Below are 25,115 nucleotides of genomic sequence, written 5' to 3'. Positions count from 1 at the left end.
TTTCTCTTCACAGATTCTTTCTTCTGTTTAATCCATTCTGCTGTTGATACTCTCTGTTGCACTTTTTATTCCATTCATAATTTCATACATTCAGCTGTATTTTTCAGCTCCATAATTTGTTTGGTTTCTTATCATTCCTGTCTCTTTGTTTAAGTTCTCATTTTGTTTGTGAATTTTCTTCCTAAATTCTTTGAACTGTCTTTATGTTCTTGTAGCTTATTGAGCTTCCTTAAATCAACTGTTTTGAATTCTTTATTGGGCAAATCATAGACCTCCATGTCTTTGGAGTCAGTTACTGGAAAATTATTGCTATCCTTTTTTTTTTTTTTTTTTTTTTGCAGTACGCGGGCCTCTCACTGTTGTGGCCTGTCCCATTGCGGAGCACAGGCTCCGGACGCACAGGCTCAGCGGCCATGGCTCACGGGCCCAGCCGCTCCGCAGCATGTGGGATCTTCCCGGACCGGGGCACGAACCCATGTCCCCTGCATCGGCAGGCAGACTCTCAACCACTGTACCACCAGGGAAGCCCTATTGCTATCCTTTGATGGTGTCCTGTTTCCTTGATTTTTCATATTCCTTGAAGTCTTACATTTCCTGTCTTTGCATTTGAAGTAGCACTCACTTCCTCTAGTCTTAACTGACTGACTTCCAGAGAGAAATTCCTACTGTCTGCCATGATAGGTATTCTGAGGCTCTCTCAAACCTTCTTGGATACCCCTGTCCCACATTTCTTGCTCCCTCTTGTGGCCGAATTCTTAAGCTTGTATACCTTCTCTCAGTCCTGCAAAGCACCAGGCTGAGTACTGACAGCCTCCCTTTTGCTTTTCCAAAGGCAGTGCTGAATGCTCAGATTTGTGGTCTCTCTCTGTTCCACAGATTCAGAATGGCTTTCTGAGCATGCTCACTAGAGAGCATGCAAAAGCTTGCTCTCACCACCATCAGGAGTGTGCATACCTGCCACAGAATGGGAGAATGGGAGTGTTTGTGAGTGAAGCTTATGGAGAACTGGCAGTGCCCATGGTCCAGTTGGGGGATCAGCAGATGGGACAACCCTAGTGTCTTGTGAGTGGGCCCCTTGATGGAGTCCATGATGTGGTTAATAGGATATATGTCCCTTTAATACATTCATTCCAATCCCTGGCTGCTGTTCTCTCAGCCTCTCACGCTCCCCCTCCTCCCCCCCGACCCCAGTCATGCAGCTCATGATTAAGTGAGAGAGAAATGTGCCTCTTTGGTAGCATCCCACACAGCTGGAGGAGCTGGCTACCCACTCACACAGTTTCACTTTTTACTGTGGGAGAAATCTCGGGCCAAGACGGATCCTCTTAGCACTGAGCTGTGCTCCCTTGTGGGAGGGGTGATGTTGGTACGTCAAACCATTCCTCTTACTCTCTCCAGTGTGTCCACTCTTGGATATTTGTGCTCAAACACTGCGCTGGAACTTCTCCACTGAACTCCTCGACTTCCACAAAGGCTTTCTTTTCTGTGGGTGATTGTCTAAGTCGGTGTTCTCCAGGGCCTCCTGGACCTTGGCTGAGAGGAGCTGGAGCCCACTCCTGGGCCATTTCAGGGTCCACAGCTGGGATTGAGGTCTGTATGCCTATTTCCTGACTCACAGGTTGACAAGACTTCTCCTGGGTCCCTGGAGTGTGGTGCTGGATCACACAGCTCCCACAGAAGGCACTTTTGTCTGTGGTTGGATGCCAAATTGTTTTTGTTGAGGGGGGGCATACAATCAAGTGACGTCTTACTCGGCCATGTTCCTGACATCATTCTCCCCCAGGCAACATGTTTTTTTTAATGATTTTAATCCTTTTAAATATAGTGATATCAAGATATGGTCTATCTTGGCAAATGTTCTACGTGTATTTGAAACAAATGTGTATTTTGCTGTTTGGTTAACTGTTATATAAATGTCAATTAGGTCAAGTTAGTTTATGGTGTTGTTCAGGTCTTCTGTGTTCTTACTAAGTGTTCCGAGTACTTGTTCTGGCATATTGAGAGAGGGGTGATATTGACCGTAATTGTGGAATCATCTACTGTTGGCCCTTGAACAACATGGGTTTGAACTGTGTGGGTCCACTTATAACGTGGATAGTTTTCAATAGCAAATACTATAGTACTACATGATTCTTGGTTGGTTAAATCTGGAAGCGGAGGAACCACGGATACAGAAGGCCGACTCTAGGTTATATGTGGATTAATCCCTGTGTTGTTCAACGGTCAAGCATATTTCTGTTTGCTAGTCTATCAATTTTTGCTCAATGTATTTGATAGATCTGTTATTAGTTGCATAGATATTTAAGGCTGGTATGTTCTCTTGATGAATTGATTCCTTTATGATTGTGAAATGACTCTTTTTGCCTCTAATAATATTTTTTGCTCTGAAATCTATTTTGTCTAGTGTCAGTATAGCTATTTCAACTTTCTTTTGATTAGTATTACTGTGGTAAATATTTTTTTCATCCTTTTACTTTTTAAAATATTTTTTATTGTGATAAAATATGCATAAGACTTTTTAAAGTGTACAGTTTTGTGGCATTAAGTACATTCACATTGTTGTGTCCATCCTATTACTTTTAATTTATTTGTTTCTTTATTCTTGAGGTCAATATCTTATAGGCAGGATATAGTTGGATATTGATTTTTAGAATTTAATCTGACAGTCTCTTCTTTTTAACTGAATTGTTTAGACTATTTACATTAAATGTGATTGTTTATATGGTTGGATTTAATTCTACCAGTTTACTTTTTGCCCTTTGTTCTCTTTTATTCTCTATTTCTGTTTTTTTGGTTTGATTTTTCATGATTCTGTTTTATCTCCCTTGTTGGCTAGTCTCCTATAACTCTTTGTTATTATATTATGGTTGTTTTAGGATTTCTAGTATCCATCTTTATCTTAATAGATTCTTCCTTGAAGTAGTACTATTGCACTTCACATGTAGTTTAAGAATCTTACAATATACTTCCGCTCTGTTTTAACTGTTGTGTTATTGTTATTACATGTTTCACTTCTACATATATTATAAACCCAGCAGTGTACTATTATTTTTGCTTTAAATAGTTGTCTTTTATAAAGATTATATAGTAAGGAATAAAGTCTTTTCTATTTCAAATGTAGTTATTATGTGTGATGCTTTTTATTCCCCTGTGAAGACTCAGATTTATCTAGTATCATTTTCTTCCTATCTGATGGTCTTCCTTTATCGTTTCTTACCATGAAGCGCTGCTGGTGTTGAATTTCTACTTTTATATATCTGAAAAAGTATTTATTTTGCCTTTGTTTTTGGAAGATGTTTTGGCTTGGGATAGAAACCTAGTTTGACAAATTTTTTTTTTCTCTCAGTTATTTGAAAATGTTTCTTCACTATCTTTGGGTAACATGCTTTCCATGAGATATTTCATGTTATGATCTGTTCCTGTGTACTTACTATTTCTTTTTCTCTGACTGCTTTAAAGATTTTCTCTTTTTCACTGATTTTAAGTAATTTGATTATATTGTGCCTTAGTGTTATTTCCTCATTGTGTGTGTGTGTGTGTGTGTGTGTGTGTGTGTAGTTCTTTGAACAACTTGAATCTATGGATTTATAGTTTTCATCAAATATGGAAAATTCTTGGGCAGTATTTTTCTTTCTCCCATTCTTTCTCCTCCTCTTTGATGACTCTAATCATATGTATTAAACTGCTTAAAGTCATCCCACAGCTCACTGATACTCTAATAATTATTTTTTGCCTATGTTTCCATTTGGATAATTTCCACTGCTATGTCTTGTTTTCACTATTCTTTTCTTTTGTGATATCTAACCTGTTTTGAATCCTATCCAATATATTTATATTTCATCTCAGACATTGTGGTTTTCCTGTCTGGAAGTTTAATTTCTTTTTCTCTATTAGCCATGTTCAGTCTTTTCCCAACTTCTTGTACTTATGAACTACAGTTATGTCACTATTTTTAATGTACTTGTCTGCTAATTCTGTCATCTGTGCCATTTTGGGGTTGGTTCCAATTGACTGATTTTTCTCTTCATTATCACTCATATTACCTTGCCTTATAGTCTTGTCTTCCTTTCCATGCCTTGTAGTTTTTGATTAGTTTGATCTTTTCAGTCTTACTTTTAAGCTGTTTATAAAGGAATAGAGCAGTAGTCCAGGGCTAATTTTATACCACTATTGAGGCAAAATCCTCCTGAGAATTCTTCCTGATTTGTGGATTATGAGTTTTTTTTCACTCTAACTGGATTTTTGGTCTACTACAGCATAGGCTCCCATTATTAAGAACTGAACAAGAAATGCTAAAAAAAAAAATTCTTGAAAACATTGTAGAGCTACCAAAGCAGCCAGGACTTGAGAGTCCAGAAGTAGTGGTTATAAGCATTGGTTTTAAGTTTAAAAAATAGAATTGATTTTAATTAAAATTACTTAAAATGTTTACATTTATATGTGTTTTTTTTAAAGTGAAAGATTGAACACTTCTTGAAAGATCAGATTTCTCTTGTTTCAGGGTTGTGTGGTGGAGTGTAGTGGAAATTACCTTTATACTTAGGGAATGAGATTATGAGTTGTGACTAGTAGTGTAATTTTTGCCAGCCACTTTGTATCTCTGGATGGGCCTTTGTTTCTTCATCTGTTCTAAACTTTCACAATAATTTTTATTTTTATCACCAGTGTAGTTAATCGAGGCATTTTATATATATAAAGTTTTATGGAGAGTTTTTATACAGTTCTGCTGTAGTTCACCCAGGGAAATTAATGTCTGAATTTCTTATGTACATGGCATAAAGTATAATTTGATGGGTTACACATAGGATTGCTTATAAATAATTCACAACTAATAAATAAAACTGTCCTTTTCAGACATGGGTAAATAACAGTAGCAAGTGGTTGCCAAAGTGTATTGAGGGTTTTTTTATGTACTTGGCAATGGTCTTAGATCTCTACATGTACTACTTCATTTATACGTCACAGGGAGATACACCAGTCCCAAATCATATATTTACGCTGGTAGTACTGGTGTTAGAACTAACAGTTAGGCTTCTTAGATGCTCATGCTTTGTTATAGACCCCTTCCTCCATTTGAATGCCATTTTCTTAATATCTGCATAGTTTATAGTTTATAAAATGCACTAATATATATGATTAATTTTATTTCATCTTCACAACACCCTGTGAAACAGGGTTTTACAGATGAGTAAAGTGAGGTTTGGAGAGGTTGATTCAGGTGTGGTACCACATCTAGGAAGTGATAGAGTCGGGATACAAATTCTACTCTTCCCTCCAAATTGTTTATTTTTACCGTGCCGTATTTTCAGTGAGTAAAGGAAAGCAAATGCTCTTTGTTGAGATACTTTTTTTTCTTTTTAAAAGCAAATATGGAATATGGGTATATGAAATATTTATTTATACTTCTTTTGGCTTAACTACTTCTCACTCATCTTTCTGGTATTAGTTTTGATGTGTCTTCCTTGGGGAGATTTCCCTTACTTATGCTCTTCCCAAGGACTAGGTCAGTTTTCCTACTTATTATTTGAAACCCTCAGAAGATCAGGTGCTTATTTTTATATTGAACATTCATAAGCCTTTATTTGTGATTATATTTTGAAGACTCAGACAAAATTAATTTTTTAATGAACCTGACAAAATATGATTCATAGTTTAAAAATTATGTGGAAAATGAAAAATGGATAAAGAATAGGGGCTGTTAGCATAATCTGACGAGGCTGAAGAGACAGCAGTGGGATGGAAAATACACTTCATCTGTGAAAGATACATCTTCACATTAGGAGTCATGATCCAGTTAATCTTTTTAGGTAATACCTGTAAGATTCGCAAGCTATATGCCTATTTGACAAGATATGGAAGCTCAGATACAGCTTAACTTTTCACAGTGAGTCAGAAGCTTATTAGGGTTAAAGTTTCTGACATCCAACCTTTATGGTTTTGAGTTGCCATGTGTTTTACTTAAGGCCTTGTGTCTGTGTACCCGTTCCTTGCAGGAGCTACGGAGGTGGTTGTAGCCCTCATGGAGGGGTCTTCAGAGCTCCTCCTGCAGGTGGGAGAGCTGAGGCTTTGCACTCCCTCTGGCTTTCTGTGTGGCATGTGTGAACAGCTTGATGTATTTGACACCAGGGTGACAGCAAAGAAGCTGTGAGCAGAGCAGTGTGCTGTAAGGCCCAGCTGTGTGGATTTATCTGCATCTCAGGCGGAGGAGCAGCAGTTAGCCAGATCTGACAGTCAAACACGAGTGCCTTCTGCCTCCACTCCAGAGTGCATTTGAATGTCGTGTGTGTTTACTGACGGCTTGACATTTGACACAAAGAAATTGTCAGAGCTGTTTCTCTTCCCCCTCTTCACTCTTTACTGTGCCAGTCTACAAGTCTACCCCCGAAATACTTTAGCATACATCACAAAAGTATGCACTGTCTAATATAAAGCCGAAAATCATGTCATGTCATCTTCATCTTTGTACTGAATTCCACGTGAAGAATTAATAGGTAATACACTTGAGTTGATAATTGGTAATATGTTAAATAGGCAGTATGTTTACAGAGTTCAAAAATCAAAACAATACAAAAGGAAATACTTTGTATAGCCTTACTCCATCCCTGGCCCCTTCTAGTTGTTTCCCACCTCTGCCCCTGAGAGAGAACCACTTGAGTAGTTTGTCACATGTCCTTTATGTTTCTTTATGCAAATACAAGCAGATATTCTTTCCCTTGCCTTTCACTTCCCCATGTGTCCTGGAGAGCTCTTTGTTTCACTAAAGGGAGCCTCCTCGGTCTTGTTTACTGTTGCTTTGTATTTCATTGTGTGGATGTACCAGCATTTATTTAACCATCTTCTGTGGATGGACACTGGCACTGTTTCTAATCTTTTTTTTTTTTAGTTGGGATATAATTCATACACCATAAAATTCAACCTTTTAAGTATGCAACTAAGTGGTTTTTAATATGTTTCCAAGCTTCTGGTCTACAAATAGTGGTCCAGTGAGTAAACTTGTACATACATTCTTCAGAACATGGTACAAGTAAGAAATTAAAATCCTTAGAAGTAGGATTTTGGGATCAAAGGGAATGCATTTGAATTTCGATAGGAGTTGTCAGTTGCCCTGCATCGGAATTGTACCCTTGTGCACTCATGAGTATGAGAGGACTTGTTTCTCTACAGTTATGCTCAAAGTGACTATGCCTTTTTATAAAGCAATCTTAATTTTTAAGAAATGTGTGATGTTCATGAACTACCAGTTTAATCTAATAATCATTCCTGATTGACTTCACCAAGGCAAATATGACCAAAGGTTCTTTTTAAGTTGATAAATAGTGCTATTTATAATTGATCTCATTAGTTAATCAGTAGAATTACAGGTTGTGAATGTTGATGTACAGAGCAGATTTCATCTGTATGGCCTTAAGTTGAGTGATTTCCTGACCCCATTCTCTCCCGTCATAGAGATATAACAATGCTCACAGTATTAAAATTAAAATTCCCAGTGGAAAAAGACCAGTTATATTCTGCTTGCTCTATGGTAGGAACATTCCTGTAGAATTTTATCCTTTCGGATACCTGCACCCCAGTGTTCATAGCAGCACTATTTACAATAATAAGACATGGAAACAACTTAAGTGTCCATCAACAGATGAATGGATAAAGAAAATGTGGTGTATATATATGTATATGTGTATATATAATATATAAATATATATATACACACACACAATGGATTATTACTTAGCTATAAGAAAAGAATGAAATAATGCCATTTGCAGCAACACGGATGGACCTAGTAATTGTCATACTAAGTGAAGTCAGACAGAGAAAGACAAACATCGTATGATATCACTTAGATGTGGAATCTTAAAAAAATGATATAAATGAACTTATTTACAAGTAGAAATAGACTCACAGTCATAGAAAACAAACTTATGGTTAGCAAAGGGGAAAGGGAGGAGGAGGGATAAATTTGGAATTTGAGATTAACAGATACAGACTACTATATATATAAAAAGGAATTTTATCCTCTTGATACAGCCTTACAGGTTATGATGTTTTCTGTCTGTCTGATGCACTGGACCTCAGCTGAGCCGAGAAGTGGTTGTTTTTATAATAATTTTACTGAAGTATTTATTATAAGTGGAATTTCAGCCTCCAGTGGTGCTTGTTCATCTTTGGGACAGGTCTCTTGCTGTTTAATCTGGTCAAGGTGGAATACGTAATTCCTAATAGAAATCTGTACCTTTGTGTTCCCTATTATATGCAGATTAGCTTTATGGACTCTCCTGAAGAGATTTTAAGGTGGTATTTGTAAGGTGGAGCCATCTCAAAGTCTGAGAGATCATGTGCATTTCAATTGTTCAAGCCTTTAACATCTTTTTAAACATTAAAACTTTTTGGGGGGCATGTAAGTGTTCTGTCTATAGAAAGAACTGGTAAAAGATTCATAGGAAAATGCAGGCTTTCCTGAGCCTGAAGTGAAAATTGAGGTGTAGGTTTTGATTAAGTTTGTGATGGACTGCATAAATGTGCAGGTATAGGCATGAAAACATCATTAGTTCTTTCTGTGTCCCAAATAATGACTAATGTGGAAAACAGATAAACCTCTTAACCAATGATTTATGTAAACCAATGGTTTGTGTTAGTATTATGGGTCCTTTGTAAAGGAAGATTCTTCATAGTTTAACTGGTAAGCCAGTCTTATCATTACAGATGAGAAAGTACCTTTTAGACAAAGCAGAAAGCTTTAATGATATAAACAGACTAGAATTTTGCATAAGAGTAAAGTGTACTCTTTTGCCTCTCTTAGGTCAACTGGTTGCCATTTTTCTATTCCCTTTTTTCTTTATTCACTTTGGATAATTATAAAAAAGATCCGGAAAGGACTTGAGTTCTGCCTGAAGGGGTATTTGCTCTGGACTACTCTGTGATGGGTTAGTGTGAGAAGGCTGCCCAGAGATGGGAGAGGATGATTCTCAGGGCCACCATGTCTGGTTGAGCAGGTTGTTCGCTGCATAAAGACAGTGCCCATTGGGACAGGTTGGGGCTAAAATCCAGTTTGTGTTCTCCAAGTCATGCTGTAGGGAGTAGGGGGGCATCAACCCAGAGTAAGACACACCATTTTCTAATTCTTATAAAAGTGCCTTAATGGCTGACAACAGCCTGAATAACACATTGTACTGCAGTTTTATTTGTTTCTGCCTTTTCTGTTTTTTTCTTTCAGAAAATTTCTGTAGTATATAGGTGATTTCTATGTGTATGTGTGTCTGTGTACACACATATATATATATGCTATTTATATGCCACGTACACACACACACATATCACACACGCTTGAATATAAGGTTAGATATTCTTTGAAAAAAATCCCTCATAAGGAGGGTGTCATCTTGTATGTATTTGGTTCCTTATAAAGTACTTTATAATGCGGGGTCGTTTCTTAGTTACCTTGTTTGAACAGCATGGGTACTATTTGGAAGACAAAGTAGCTTGAAATGGCCTCAGACAATACTAGTTGTGGGTGCTTGAAAAGATTTCTTTATCAAATTGGAAAAGAAAAGAAGCAAAGATATTCAAGATACATTTAGTAATTATTCTAGGGATGAAAGATCACTTTTAAAAAGTAATGTGGGGCTTCCCTGGTGGCGCAGTGGTTGAGAGTCCGCCTGCCGATGCAGGGGACACGGGTTCGTGCCCCGGTCCGGGAAGATCTCACATGCCGCAGAGCGGCTGGGCCCGTGAGCCATGGCCGCTGAGTCTGCGCGTCCGGAGCCTGTGCTCCGCAACGGGAGAGGCCACGACAGTGAGAGGCCTGAGTACCGCATAAAAAAAAAAAAAGTAATGTGTAAGTGGATATGATCTCAAATAAATGTATACAGGATGAATAAATTCTCCAAATACCCTGACGTTATGTAAATGGATACCTGTGGCTTGGTTGGAGAGTTTCAGTGATGGTAAGGATTCGAAAACTGCTGTGTCTCAAGCAGATTATACAGGCAGGAAGATTTGTTCTGGAAAACTGATTGGATAATTAAATTTGAGTTTGATTGGATAACTCAAAAGGTGACTCTAGTGATGAAGAAAAAGACCCTAATGTTAAAGATACAGGTCAAGAGTGAAGCAAATTGCTTCCTGAAATGTGAGAGTGAATAAAATGATTATGTCTAAGTTAATGTTTTATATGATGTATAATTTAAATGCAAGTAATTAAATGAATACATTTTATAATTGACTTTTGACTAATTTCTCTCTCGAAAAGTTTGTACATTCAAGTTGGCTAAATTTTGGAGGGTAGTCTCTTATGGGAAAAAATAAGGGATTGTCTTATGTTTTGGGTCAGTTTATATTCAGTCACCTGTAATCATTATTATTTTTAAACAGAAACTGAGGCTTCTTGAAGAGCTTGAAGACACTTGGCTTCCTTATCTGACCCCCAAAGATGATGAATTCTATCAGCAGGTAAGGTCTTTTAATATTTGTCAATTTGCACTGATTTTTTCCTGCTCTACCTTATTTTACCTATGAAGCCACTGTGGTCTAGAGAGGTTAAATGAGAGGTGAAATGGTCTGAGTCGGTCATCCAGTGTCTCCTCACCCCCAGAATATATAAATTCCTGCACAATCTGCTTTCTGCTCTGAACTTAGTGCTTTAGCATAGTCGACTGTCTTTTCTTCCCCAAGCATTCTGTGTTCTTCCTCACTCCTTGCTTCTGCTCCTTCTGTTTCTGCTGCATAGAATATTCTTTTGCCCCTTATCCTGTTGCCAGATGACTAATTTTTCAAGACTTCACTTAAACATCGCCTCCTTTGTGAAAGTTTCTTTACTTACCTTACCTACTAATAGAATTGACTGCACTCTCCGCTGTGCTCCTTGTACCTTATAAATAACTTGATTGTACCTATCACATTGTATTGCAGTTGTGCGATTCTGTGTCTCTCCCCCTGAATTAGTCAGCACTCTTTCAATTGCAAGTGACAAAATCACAAACAAATTCATTGTGACAAAAAAGGGAATTTATTGACTTACTTAACTTGGATGTCAAGGAGCACATGGCCGAATCCAGTTTCTCAAAAGATGTCATCTGATCACTGTTTTTCTGTTTCTCGGCTTCGCTTTTTTCTGTGTGGCTTCATGCTAGTAGGCTCTCCCCTGATAGTACAGGAGGACTCTGACAGCCCAGGGGGGTATGTGGTCTTAAGCACATAGGATCTTAGAAGAAGGTGGTGATTTCTTTTTTCCTGGTCTGTCTGATTCCCCCAGTAATGATCTCGTTGGCCTGGTTAGAGGCATGTGCCTATCCCTGAATCAGTCATTGTGTTCAAGGGAGTGAGATGCTCCTGTTTGCCTGGCCTAGTTTCTGCACCCACTCTTGGAGTAGGGTTGGAGTATGACCATTCCCACTCGCATTGCATGGAGTGTGAGTCAGAGATGGATGGTTTTCCCAAAGGAAAACTGGAGCCCTGTTCCAAAGAAGGAAAGAAAGGCATGCTGAGCAGTAAAAATAGTACCTTTTCATCTCTTCTTTCCTACTGGAATGTTAGCTCTTGGGGTATAAGAATTGGGTCACATCAGCTTGGTTTCTCCAGCACCTAGCATATGCTTGTCGTGCATATAGCTGATTCTCAGTAACCATGGAAAGAAGAGAGGAAAGAATGAGCTTACCCGTCTAGAATCCCAGGTCTCTCGTGCATCCTCAGTTCCAGGACATCATCTGTCATCTCCACTGTCATTAGAACTTCGCTACCTTTCACCTGGACAGCCCTTTTATGGATTGCTCTAGTTTTCTTTGCCCCTCTTTAAAGCTGTAGTAGACTTTTTTTTTTTTTTTAAAACCAAAACATAAATCCAAGCATGTCAACATTCTGCTTCAAATCCCACAATGGTCTGTTGCCCGGCTCCTGCATTTCCAGCCTCGTCTTCCGCATGTTTTTACCTTTGTACACACACTGGGTTTTGGCAGTAGCTCAGACTGGCTGTGCAGTATTATATTTTGGGTCTTCCTCCTACATCCTTTCCATCTTCCTTCCTTGGAGGGCTTCTGCGTTACCTGTTATTAGTAACGGTTCACGTGTCATCTCCTGTAGGATGCTTCCCTGACACGTCTATAGCCCAGAGGTGGTCTCTGCTCCCTCTCGTGTGCACTTGTAGTACTTCACGTGTACCTTAATTATCTCAGGTCATTGGAATGATTTTATATGCTCCTTTCCCTCATTCTCTGTACTGTATATAGGGCCTGGCACCTAGTAGGTATTTAATTAGTTTGCTTGAATGGATGAATGAATTAATGTATGCATTAGCTCATTTAAAAAGCAAGACAGATATAATAATATCTGGTGTGATTTTAATTTTGTTTTACACACAAATGCTCCTCCCCAGGGAGGTGGCCTCTAGAACAATCTGCGAGACTGATACAGAAATGTTATTTCCCAGACTGGTAGACTTCTCTATTTTGAACTTTTCTAGTTTTCCAAATTATCTAAATGAACATGTATTCTTTTGTAATCAGGAAAAAAATAATTTTAAAAAGTATCCTTAAAAGTATCCCAAATGTAATTAGTTCTTAAATCCTTGCTTATATTTTCATAGATAGGAGCTTCCTGGTACATGGTAATGCACATTATTATAAAGCAACTTCTGAGCCTTTTTAGCTTTTGTATGATGAAAGTAGTGCATGAGCAATTAAACAACAAGGATAGCCCAGGTGCTGTGAGCCAGCCATACGCTGAGCCACAAAAGGAGACTCCAAGGCAAACAGAACAACTATCAAGGCTTCACTTTTTAAAAAATGTTTGAATCTTATTTTATTTATTTTTTATACAAATTCTTAATTAGTTATCCATTTTATGCATATTAATGTGTATATGTCAATCCCGATCTCCCACTTCATCCCACCACCGCCCCGCCACTTTCCCCCCTTGGTGTCCGTACGTTTGTTCTCTACAGCTGTGTCTATATTTCTGCCCTGCAAACCGGTTCATCTGTACCATTTTTCTAGGTTCCACATATATACGTTAATATACGATATTTGTTTTTCTCTTTCTGATTTATTTCACTCTGTAGGACAGTCTCTAGATCCATCCATGTCTCTACAAATGACCCAATTCCATTCCTTTTTATGGCTGAATAATATTCCATTGTATATATGTACCACATCTTCTTTATCCATTCGTCTGTCGATGGGCATTTAGGTTGCTTCCATGACCTGGCCATTGTAAATAGTGCTGCAATGAACATTGGGGTGCATGTGTCTTTTTGAATTATGGCTTTCTCAGGATATGCCCAGTAGTGGGATTGCTGGGTCATATGGTAATTCTACTTTTAGTTTTTTAAGGAACCTCCATACTGTTCTCCATAGTGGTTGTATCAATTTACAATCCCACCAACAGTGCAAGAGGGTTTCCTTTTCTCCACACGCTCTCTAGCATTTGCTGTTTGTAGATTTTCTGATGACGCCCATTCTAACTGGTGTGAGGTGATACCTCACTGTAGTTTTGATTTGCATTTCTCTAATAATTAGTGATGTTGAGCATCTTTTCATGTGTGTCTTGGCCATCTGTATGTCTCCTTTGGAGAAATGTCTATTTAGATCTTCTGCCCATTTTTTGATCGGGTTGTTTGTTTTTTTAATATTGAGCTGCATGAGCTGTTTATACATTTTGGAGATTAATCCTTTGTCCATTGGTTCGTTTGCACATATTTTCTCCCACTCTGAGGGCTGCTTTTTCATCGTTTGTAGTTTCCTTTGCTTTGCAAAAGCTTTTAAGTTTCATTAGGTCCCATTTGTTTATTTTTGTTTTTATTTCTATTACTCTAGGAGGTGGGTCAAAAAAGATCTTGCTGTGGTTTATGCCAAAGAGTGTTCTTCCTATGTTTTCCTCTAAGAGTTTTATAGTGTCCAGTCTTACATTTAGTTCTCTGATCCATTTTGAGTTTATTTTCAAGGCTTCACTTTTATCTTGCTAGTAAGACCCACAACAAACCTGATACCAATATCTAATCACTTTAAGTGCACCTTATAATAAGGGAGTGCTTCAGCCAAACCTTTGTAAAGTAAATCTGTTCTCTTAAAAAATGAAGTAAAAATACTTTTTTAATGACATGAATAAATAAAAAGTTTAGACCTGACATTGGGTCCCTTAAACAGGTCCTAGCCGCAGGAATGCCAACCCAGCTGCCAGTCATAAAAACAAGACTTTTTGCAGGGTCCATATTGGGTCTGTTTATTGACCCTTACGAGGTGCCAGGGACTGTGCTCAGTGCTGGATGAAGGCTGTCACATTTCATCCTCACAGCAGCCTCATTCCTTCATTCTACAAATACATATTCAGCAGCTACTCTTCTTCAGACTCAGGGTGTTTAAGGTAGATACTGTCATTCCTGTTTTACCAATCTGGCAGAGCTTGAGTTCAAGCCCATATTTTTTGACTCTGAAGACCCAGGCTCTTTCTGCTACACCGTATGCTTCCCAGTATATCGTGCTCAAATTCACAATGCCTTCAGAGAAGTTTTTTGGTTTCTTCTGATAAGGTCATAGAGAAAACCAGTGAAAGAAAACAACAGCAACAACTCAAAGCAGAAGAGCAGAGAGAACCTCTGTTGGTTTACGATAGAGCACAAGGAAATGAATTACATAGAAAACAAGCTCTGGATTCCAGATATAGGAGTGCTATCCCTCTTATCCTGAGACAGTGCCACCCTCCTTGGCATTCCCCGTTTTGTGCCTTCCATCTGCCAGCTTGCCCTCAGTGCTTTATATGGATTTGCTCATTCAAATCTTATCACAACCCTCTGAGGCAGGTTGTTCTTAAAACTCCATTTTAGAGATGAGGCTCAGAGGCACCGAGAGGTTTAAAACTTTGTTCAAGATTTATAAGCACGAAGTGTCAAAGGCCAGGATCGAGGCTGTCTGGGTCCTGAGTCTGACTCATAAGTGCTGTCCTACTGTATCTCTTGGTGCTTCTGGAATTGCTTTGATTTTATCCCGATGGTCCCAAACCTCTGTGTCCATCCCTTTTCGTTCTTGTGACCTGTGGGGCTCCGATTCCAGCTTCCTGCTGGGTGGCTCTACCCAAAAGTCTTGCAGAGACGTCTAACTCAACGTGATCCATATGTATTCATTATTTACTTAATTCAACAAATGTATTTAGCTCTCCTACTCTGTGCCAGGTAATGTTCTTGACATTAGAGATGAAGTTGTGAAAACCGACAAAAGATTCTTGCCTTCTTTGAGCTTATCTCTTGTGGAGTCTGGTAGGGTTGGGGATGGGAGGGAAGGAGGAGAGATTAAAGAAATAAAACTGAAAGATAAATATTGGAAGGGAAGACTGGTATGGAGATGGTAAAGGAGGTAAGGGGGGTAGAGACTATAGGTGGGGGATTGCAACTGGGGTGGTCACAGAAGGTCTTCCTACAGTGACATTTGAATGAAGACCTTATGGAGGTGTGGGAGCAAGCCATGTAGTACTTGCAGGAAGAATATTCTGGACAGAGGGAACAGCAAAGCCTCTAAGATATGTTTGAGGACCAGCAGCTGAGGCTAATACATCTGGAGGGAAGTGAGAGAGTTGGGGAAAGTAGAAGGAGATGAGATCGGAGAGCAGTGGCCCGACTCTACAGGAACTTGCCGTCTACAATGAGTACACTGGCCGTGACTGAGTGAGAGGAGAAGACGTGACAGGGTTTGGAGCACAAGTGCGACAGGATATGACTTACATTTTACAGGGATCCTGCCTTCCATTCATTCCCTTCTCTACTGTCATCCCTGTTGTCCAGTTGTTCAAATCGGACCCTTGCTGTCCTCAGCTTCTCTCCATGGCTTCCCTAAGCCCTAAGTGGTTTCTTCTCTTCCAGTCCCACCGACACTGTGTGAAATCAGGTCCTCATCTGTCATCTTCCACAACCACAGTTTTAAGAGTCTCCTAGTTGGTGTTCCTTATGCCCGCGCCAACACCATCAGAACTGTGTTCCGATAAATACGGCAGACTTGTCACTCCTTGCTTTGTAAATTTTGTTGGGTCTCTCTTGCCTCTGAGGTCAAGTTCAAACTCCTCTGCCTACCCTACAAGGCCATTGACTGTATGGCCCCAAACAGCCTCCCTGGTCTAGTCTCCACCCCATTGCCTGACATAGCGTCCAGCCTCAAACTCCTGTTGTACGGAGTTTCTCACTACACCTTGGCTTTGCTGTGCCTGTCATCCTTTCATGCCCTTGTACCTGTTGTCCCCTGGGTCTAGAGTACCCACATCCCCTTTTCTGTCTGGTGAGTATCTACTCATCCTTAAAGACTTTGTTTAAATACAGTCCCTTCTGGGATAATACCAGGAAGTCCCACTTGTGTAACTTTCAGAATATATTAAAAATTGGAACGCTTCTCACCACCTCTGCCGTGTACACCGTGGCCAAAGCTACCACCATCTCTTTCTCAGATGGTTGCCATGCCTAACTTCTTCTCCAGACTGTTTTAACATAGCATCAGTAGTAGTGTCCTTCTTAAAACATATATCAGCTCACTAGACTTGCTCAAAGCCCTTCAGTGGCTTCCCATCTTTGCAGAGTAAAAGCCTAGTCCCTGACAGTCACTTACAAAGCAGGGCAAGATCTGGCTCCTGACTGCTTCTCTTCCCTCATTTCCTGCTTCTCCCCACCTCCTCCTCTTCCCACTCTGGCATTCTTGCTCTTCCTGGAATAAACCAAGCACACTCTTGCCCCAAGGCCTTTGCACTTAATGTTCCCTCAGCCTGGAAGTCTCTTCCCCCCAGCTATCTGCAGGGCTTGAGTGCTCCTTTCTTGCCTTTCTCAGCTCAGATGGCACCTCATCAGAGGCCTTCTCTGCCCATCCTGTGTAAAATAGCGACAATCACCCCGGCACTCCTATCTTACTTACTTGGGTTTGGTTTTCTCCGTAGCACATATCACAGTCTAAAATACATCAATACACAGTAATACAACAATACACAATCTAAAATATAAAGTAAATATATTTCATTAAACAAATAATACTAAATAAATAAGTAAAATTCTCTCTCTCTCTCTCTCTCTCTATATATATATATATGTATAGAATGAACTATATATACTATATACTTATACTATATATATAAATATGAGCTCCCGGAGAACATACAGAAGTTTTGCTTTCTCTGTATTTCCAGCACCTTGTGCTTTGCAAATAATATTTGCTCGCTAAATATGTATTCAATAAATGAGAATTGTCCAGACTCCCTTCCTAATAATTTATTTCCTGCTCCCATACTAGTATATTCATACTTCTGTTGTGAGAAGTCTTAAATCTCTAACTCCTGGTCCCTATTTCTGTTTCTCCTGTTAAACTATGAGATGCTCTGTAACAGAACCTAACTTGTTTTTATCATTATACTTACGGCACTTATTACAGCGTTTGGTACAAGTGGATATTCCATAAATTTTCCATAAACGAAAAATGAACTACTGAATGAATGAGTGAACACACATTTTGTGTCACTTTGTAGCACATGACACATGATCACGAGACTCCTTGTGAGAGCTGTAGCAAGGCCTGGGCAGTGACTTGGGAAGAGTGCCTACTTCTTTTGGGAGACGGCTCAGCATCTTGCAGCTGGGAGCTAGGCCAAATAAGTGTCTAGCCCATTTGTCTTGGGATGGCTGCCAAGTCATAAGCAATTTACAATGAAAATTATATAGAAAATATGATGACTGATATAGTGCGAATGTCTATAGAGTGCAAAATATAAAGTATGTTAACCAGCAAAATCTGTTAACAGCCAGATTAGAAATATACTCCCATGAAATCAGAGTATCCTAGCACTTACATGAAGTGCATTTCCTGGGTCACTTGAAGATTTTAAATTTTATTTCACTCTCTGAAAGGTTGAGTTCCATTGGGCTTCATTTAGGTGAGCCTCCTGTAAACTGGTATCTTATTCATTTAATGCCACGTCTGGCTTCTCCATATGATGAAATTGTTTCAGAACCATCCCTTGATATGAGAGGAGGAGGTAGAATTTTTATATAATGGTTTAAACTAGGTAGAAAATAAAGCTTATTCTCCAGAGAAGCTAACATTCTGTATCTTTTAGCCATTGATAAAAGCTTGGCATGTTGGCAATTTATATCTAAAATACCATTCCAATATACAAAACAGAAATAGACTCACAGACACAGAAAACAAACTTATGGTTACCAAAGTGGGAAGTGGGTGGGGGAGGGATAAATTAGGAGCTTGGGATTAACAGATACACACCACTATATATAAAACAGATAAACAGCAAGGACCTACTGTATAGCACAGGGAACTGTATTCAATATCTTGTAATAACCTATAATGGAAAATAATCTGAAAAAGAATATATACATATATATGTATAACTGAATTCACTTTGCTGTTTACCTGAAACTAACACAACATTGTAAATCAACTCTACTTCAATTAAAAAATATACCTTTCCAAATACTTATTAAACTATATAATCGTCATTTATGTCATAGAATCTTTTGTAGAGCTCAAGAAATATATTATGTGACCAGACAACTACTAATATAATTGCATGACTGTATACTCCCTGGAAAAACTTCAATGGGATTAAACAAAAAAAAATTCTAACGTATTTGAAAATGTGCCAACAGCTGTTCCAAATTATCATGTGATATCTGATGTTCTACCTGTACCTGTCCAAAATGGAAAGTGAACTTATTTGTTTGACAGGATGAACTAATATTTAATGTTCATTTCTTTTCCAGTGTTACCTGTTGTTGTCTTTAAAGAAAAAATTAACAAACACCACGTGGCACTTTTTTTTTTTTTTTTTTTTTCCGGTACGCGGGCCTCTCGCTGTTGTGGCCTCTCCTGTTGCGGAGCACAGGCTCCGGACGTGCAGGCTCAGCGGCCATGGCTCACAGGCCCAGCCGCTCCGTGGCATGTGGGATCTTCCCAGACCGGGGCGTGAACCCGTGTCCCCTACATCGGCAGGCGGACTCTCAACCACTGTGCCACCAGGGAAGCCCACCACGTGGCACTTTTATGTGCCAGGCACTAATCTAATAACTTTATATACAGTAAAGGGCATTTAGACTTGAGGATTTTCCCTCTTGCAGTTTTTGGAGATTATGACAAAATTATCCAGTTATTGTTATTGGTGTTCCCTGTGGTAAAATCAGAATTTCCTAGAGCACTGAGCAACATTCCAAGTCACATTTAGACAGTACCAGACGTTATCTTGAAAATTTTTTAAATTTAGAGCCATCAGAAAGAATCTCTTGGCACATACGAGAGATGTCGTGAAATTAAGAATTTTCTAATGTAACATCTTTTCTGATTTAAAAAGTATTCTACACTTATTTTGGAAAATTTGAAAATTATACAGATGTCTAAAGAAGAAAATTAAAATTACACCCAAGTGCATTACCCAGAGATAACCACCAGAAACTTTTGGCTGTATTTTTTTTTCCAAATCTTCTTTTCTATGAGTATTTACATATATACTTTTGTTTTTCTTTTTATGAAACTATGACTCTATTGTCTAAGTATCTTGTTACTGATTTCTTGTATAGCAGTAGTTTGTTACTTAACGTTTTTCATAAAAACATATAAAAATTCTTCAAAAATGTGTTACGTTAGTATTTCATCACATGAATGTACCATTTTCCTCTCTTTGGGCATTTTGGGTGGTTTTCAGTTTTTAATTATTATAGATAACAGTATGGTGAATATCCTTATAGTCTTGGTACATTTCTCTAATTATTTCCCTATGACAAATTCTTGGAAGTAGAATAACTAGATGAAAAGATATGAACATGTTTAGGTGCTGATAGATCTTGTCCAATTGGCCTTAAGCAAGGTTGTAATAATCTGCCTTCCTAATTGCAGACTATCAGAGTATTTGATTTTGTTCTCAGCAACAATGTGTATTACCATGGAAGGAGAAAGCAGATTTAAATTCAGATAAAACTGTAAATTTGATAATAGGTAGATGACTGAGTTTCAGGGGGTCTTGCAGGGGTGAAGGAGGGACACTTAAGTGAAAATAAACAAATCACTAGCTAAGAATGTGTGCCGATCGTTAGGGCTGTTTGCCAAATGGTTCTCCATCCCTCCCCTGTCACCCAGCTTTTGGGTCCCAAAGTAGGATTACAGTTCTGGGCCCTCTCATATTGGATGAAACACGTGACTATTTCTGTCCAGTGAAAAATGATAGCCGTCACTTCTAGCTTGGAGTGTTTCATTGCCAGTGCCAGGCCCTCCAGCACACTCTTTTTCCGTTTGCATTGTAACCATCTGGCGGCTGCTTGGACCCCTGCGTTACTACTTTAATGGATAGCGACTCTCTGCCAACCCACAAATAATATGTGAAGTGAACAAGAAATATTGTTGGGTGAAGCCACTGAGATTTGAGGGTTGCTACTACAGCCCATTCTGCCTGATCCAGAATGCAAGAAATAGTAGAAAGGATGCAGTAAGTTTGAGGAAGTACAAAGAGGAGAAATGAGTCAGTCAAGTCTGAATGTGGGAAAATGACTTTACTAGGAAAGCGTAGTAGGACTGCCCTGCTTCTCAGAGTGCCTGTGTGAGGTGTGTGATCATAAAGTGACAAAAAGCAGAGTTAGGTGGTACCAATGTCACCTGTCATTGAGACCACCAGGGATCCACTTAGGATTTCTGGTTTCTATACGTCTTTCATCCCAGTAGGACAACAGAGACAGAAATGCACTCTCTGTTTACACAACTCATGAAGAGTGCAACGTAATCTAGTAAGCAAGAGACAGAACATTCTGGAGCCATGAGCAGTAACTCTAATTTTGTCGCTAAACTGGCGATTCTCGGAGCAGGTCCCTGAGGCCTCAGTATACTTGAAGGCACATCTGACTAGCAGCAGTGATTAAAAGGAAATTTCTCCGTACTTTCTTAACAATTCCAGTGTTCTTTAAATAATCCTTAGTATAAAATATTAAAGAAAAGTAAGATAATTCCCAAGAACTTGGTTTTGAAACATACTCCCTCTGGGACTGAGAGAGGAAGAAGCCTGGAAATAATACATACACTCTTGCCGCTGTTGTTCAGTATAGACTGGGCCTGGAGACTAGTGAAGATATATTTAATACAGGGGAATTATAACTCCAAGGACCTGGGAAATTCACATAACCATATGAATATCACATGTAAATACCTTAACATTAAAAACAATACTCTAAAAATAAAACAATAATAATGACACGGGAAAGTATTCAAAAAAATCTTTTTTTCACTGATAACTCATGTCCCTCTCACCTCTGACCACATCTGCTGCTTTTCCTATCGGCCTCAAGGGCCCAGAAATTCAGTACTTCATCTTCAAGGCAGGCTTTCCCCCCTCAACTCCATACCTAGCAGGTCCTTCGCATCCTCCTGGTCACTTTCTCAAAGAAACCTTCCCTGAATTTCCAGCCTCAAATAGTCATCCCCCTGCTTGAGACACTCAAGGACTTTGCTTCTGTAGTTAATCACTGTCTCTTCTGTACCATCAACCTCTTCTTCTGGTATCATTCCCATGAGTATGCTGACAAACCCTAGAGTACCCTTCCATCTTGCACGTTAAAGATCGTCCCTTGGTCTAGCATTCCCTGGCATCAACAGCTCCATTTTTCTCTTCCCTTTCATAGCAGAACCATGCCAACAGACATATAAATGCCATCTCCACCGCCTCCTCTTTCGTTCCATCATCTGCTGAGTCCCGTCCGACTCTCATCCCCCTCACTCTGCTGAAGTTGCCCTTGTCATTGTCATCAGTGGTTTCTGTGCTGCCCCATCTAGTGGATAATTTCTGTCCCCATCTCACTTGGCTTCTCAGGGGCAGCTGACATCGCTGACTCCTCCATCCTTCTTGAGATGCTCCTCTCCATCGGCTTCTGCGATAATACACTCTCCTGGTTTTCCACCTCAAAGGTTTCCTCTGTTGAGCCTTCCTCTGTGACTCAGAAAATGGCTTTGGGTTCGCTTCTGTGTTTGTGCTGTTCCCCTAGGAGATCTCAGCCATTCCCAGGTCTTAAATATCAACTGTGTGCTGTGCTGACAGCTCCCACCTTGGTTTCCCTAGCCCCACTGTCTCCTCTGGGCTCCAGATGCCTCCTCATCTCTATCTGAAGATTTCATTGTCATCTTCATGGCTACAGCTTCAAAATGGAGCTCCTCATTCCTTCCTGTTCTTCTACCTGTTTTGTTTTGCCCCAGTCTTTCTTATTTTAAAAAATAGTAGGGCTTTCCTGGTGGCGCAGTGGTTAAGAACCCACCTGCCAATGCAGGGGACATGGGTTCGAGCCCTCATCCGGGAAGATCCCACATGCCGTGGACCAACTAAGCCTGTGAGCCACAACTACTGAGCCTGCACTCTAGAGCCCGTGCTCCACAAGAAGAGGAGCCACCGCAATGAGAAGCCCTTGCACCACAACAAAGAGTAGCCCCCGCTCATCACAACTAGAGAAAGACCACACACAGCAACAAAGACCCAATGCAACCAAAAATAAAAAATAGTAAATAAAATAAATTAATTTAAAAAATAGTGAATTGTTTGTTCAGTTATTAAGTCCAGAGATCTGGAAGTCATCTGTAATTTCTTTCCCTTCTTCATCCCTCACATCTAATTCATAATATGTCTATTTGCTCTGCCTATAAAATACGTATTTTAACTGTCTGTTTATTTCTGTTTCTATTTCAGACCATCATCACTTTTCTCCTGGATGGTTGTAATAGCAGCTGATAGAATTTTCCACTTTGACATTTGTCTCTTTCCAATCCATGCCCAATATTTTAACTGAGTGATTTTTATAAAGTGTAAATCAAATTGCTCTTCGCCCTTTGAAGTCCTCCACTGCACTGAATCTGGAGTCAAATCCAGATTCCTTACTTTGACCTCCCAGGCTCTGTGTGATCCAGCTCTGCCTTCTTCTCCATCCTCATTGCATGTCACTCTGCCTTTGGCTCTTTTGCTCTGGTAAAACTGGTCGTCTTTTTGCCTCTAGAATAGGCTGGTCTCCATCCTCAGTGCCTTTGTATTTTTTGGTCCCTTTTCTTGGAAGGTCTTTCTCTAGTTCATCATGTGGCTGGTGCCTTCTTTTCCTGAAGAGCTCAGCCTAAACGCCAGCTCCAAGTGAGAGTTTCCTACTCTAATGACAGATTTCCCACTGGTTTGTTTCTGTCCCAGTGCTTAACACAACTTGGGATTGCTTTTCTTTATTTACCTGATTTGGTAGAAAGCTCTGTGAGGACAGGAACCTTTTCTCTGTCTAGTGTTTGGTAGGTGCTCTGTAGACATAGTTGAATGAAAAAAAAAATATATGGAAGAATAATGGTCTTGCCCTGTTTATCATATGCACGATTATTGAATGAAGATATAGAAGAAAAGTGTGAAAACTGGTAGGCAGCACAATACTAAAAAGGAACCAGTCAGATTACACTTTATAGGGGTAAATGTGAAATCCTGTGCTTTGGTTTTAAAAAAACTCAGTTTCACTGTGTAGAATCAGGGAACTCTGGCTTGATGCCAATTCACATGTTAGAGCCAGAAGTGGTAGCTCAAAAGTTAATGAAGTCCTAAACTGCATCGATAAATCCCTGTATTTCTGTATTAGAGGAGGGCATTATCTTATAGTACCCTCCTCCAGTGACACCAGTAGAATTATTACAACTTTCTAAATTGCAGTGGGATACCTCATTCATTCATTCATTCATCCATCCAGCATTTACCAAGTACATTCTGGGCACTAGTATTATAGCTGGGAGCAAAATTATCACGGCTGTTGTGTTCATAGGACTCAGTGTCTAACTCGCAAAGTGAAGTGATTTCTATTTCAGTGGAAGCGTTGAAGCAGAAACCAGTTCGTCATTTACTGAGAGGCCGTGCAATCTTGTGGTTAAGAACTCATGCTCTGGAGCTCGACTCTGGGGCCCTGGGGCTTCAAATTCCAGCTCTCCTATTTCTCAGCTATGTGTGACTTTGGGCAAGTTTTTAGAATGTCTCTCTGCTTCAGTATTCTCATCTCTGAACTGGAGATAATAATAGTACCACCACGTAAAGTTGTAAGAAGTAAGTGAGTTAGTGTGCATAAATCATTTAGAAGAGTACACAGCACTCAGTAAGCACTTAAAAAATAGGTATCAAGCAGTTAATGAATAATGTTGTGTTTTCTGGAGGACCAAAGGCTGGAAGACAGGTTGAGGTTGGGGAGAAGTGGTCATAGTGGGAGCTGGGGAGACCAAAGACCAAATTATTATCATTTTGTTTATAATTGTTTGCAATTGTCCGAGCTTGGACTGAAAACTCTTGCTGGAGAGTTGATGACATTTGTTTTATTTAGTTTTCTATTTTAGGCTAGAGAGGTATGAATCCTGTTTAGAAATAGCCCCCAACAGTCTTTTTTTCTCCTAAAGCTTACAAAGAAACACATACTTTCGGAAATAGTAAAATTATAGCTATCCATAAATGCATATTTTGCTTCACTTTTGTTTTAGTGGCAGCTGAAATATCCTAAACTAGTTCTCCGGGAAGCCGCCAGCGTCCCTGAGGAGCTCCATAAAGAGGTTCAAGAAGCCTTTCTCACGCTGCACAAGCACGGCTGCTTATTTCGGGACCTGGTGAGGATCCAAGGCAAAGATTTGCTCACTCCAGTCTCTCGCATCCTCATTGGTAACCCCGGCTGCACCTACAAGTACCTGAACACCAGGCTCTTTACGGTACCCTGGCCAGTGAAAGGCTCTGATGCAAAGTACCACGAGGCCGAAGTAGCTGCCGCCTGTCAAACCTTCCTCAAGCTCAACGACTACCTGCAGGTAGAGACCATCCAGGCTTTGGAAGAACTCGCTGCTAAGGAGAAAGCCAATATCGATGCCGTGCCAGTGTGTATAGGTCCGGATTTCCCCAGGGTTGGCATGGGGTCATCCTTTGATGGACAAGATGAGATAGACATGAAGAACCGAGCAGCCTACAACGTAACTCTGTTGAATTTCATGGATCCTCCGAAAATGCCATACCTGAAAGAGGAACCGTATTTTGGCATGGGGAAAATGGCCGTGAGCTGGCATCACGATGAAAATCTGGTGGACAGGTCAGCGGTGGCAGTGTACAGTTATAGCTGTGAAGGTACAGTCTGCTCTGTGAAGAAG

The 25,115-nt window shown here is 39.7% G+C and overlaps 1 protein-coding gene across 4 annotated transcripts in view; it reads left to right on the top strand.

The window, feature by feature from the left end:
* FTO (FTO alpha-ketoglutarate dependent dioxygenase) overlaps positions 1–25,115 on the top strand; it is a 372,655-nt gene that overhangs the window by 87,692 nt on the left and 259,848 nt on the right. For all 4 annotated transcript variants that reach the window (XM_019932532.3, XM_073795580.1, XM_019932533.3 and 1 more), the window contains exons 2-3: positions 10,369–10,446; positions 24,465–25,092. In XM_019932532.3, the coding sequence (XP_019788091.1) occupies positions 10,369–10,446; positions 24,465–25,092 (706 nt within the window). The remainder of the gene's footprint in view (positions 1–10,368; positions 10,447–24,464; positions 25,093–25,115) is intronic.

The sequence above is a fragment of the Tursiops truncatus genome, chromosome 19 (genome assembly GCF_011762595.2).
Source record: "Tursiops truncatus isolate mTurTru1 chromosome 19, mTurTru1.mat.Y, whole genome shotgun sequence".
Classification (NCBI taxonomy): domain Eukaryota; kingdom Metazoa; phylum Chordata; class Mammalia; order Artiodactyla; family Delphinidae; genus Tursiops; species Tursiops truncatus.
The sequence above is the reverse complement of the archived record's forward strand: the minus strand, read 5'-3'. Positions and strand labels throughout refer to the sequence as shown.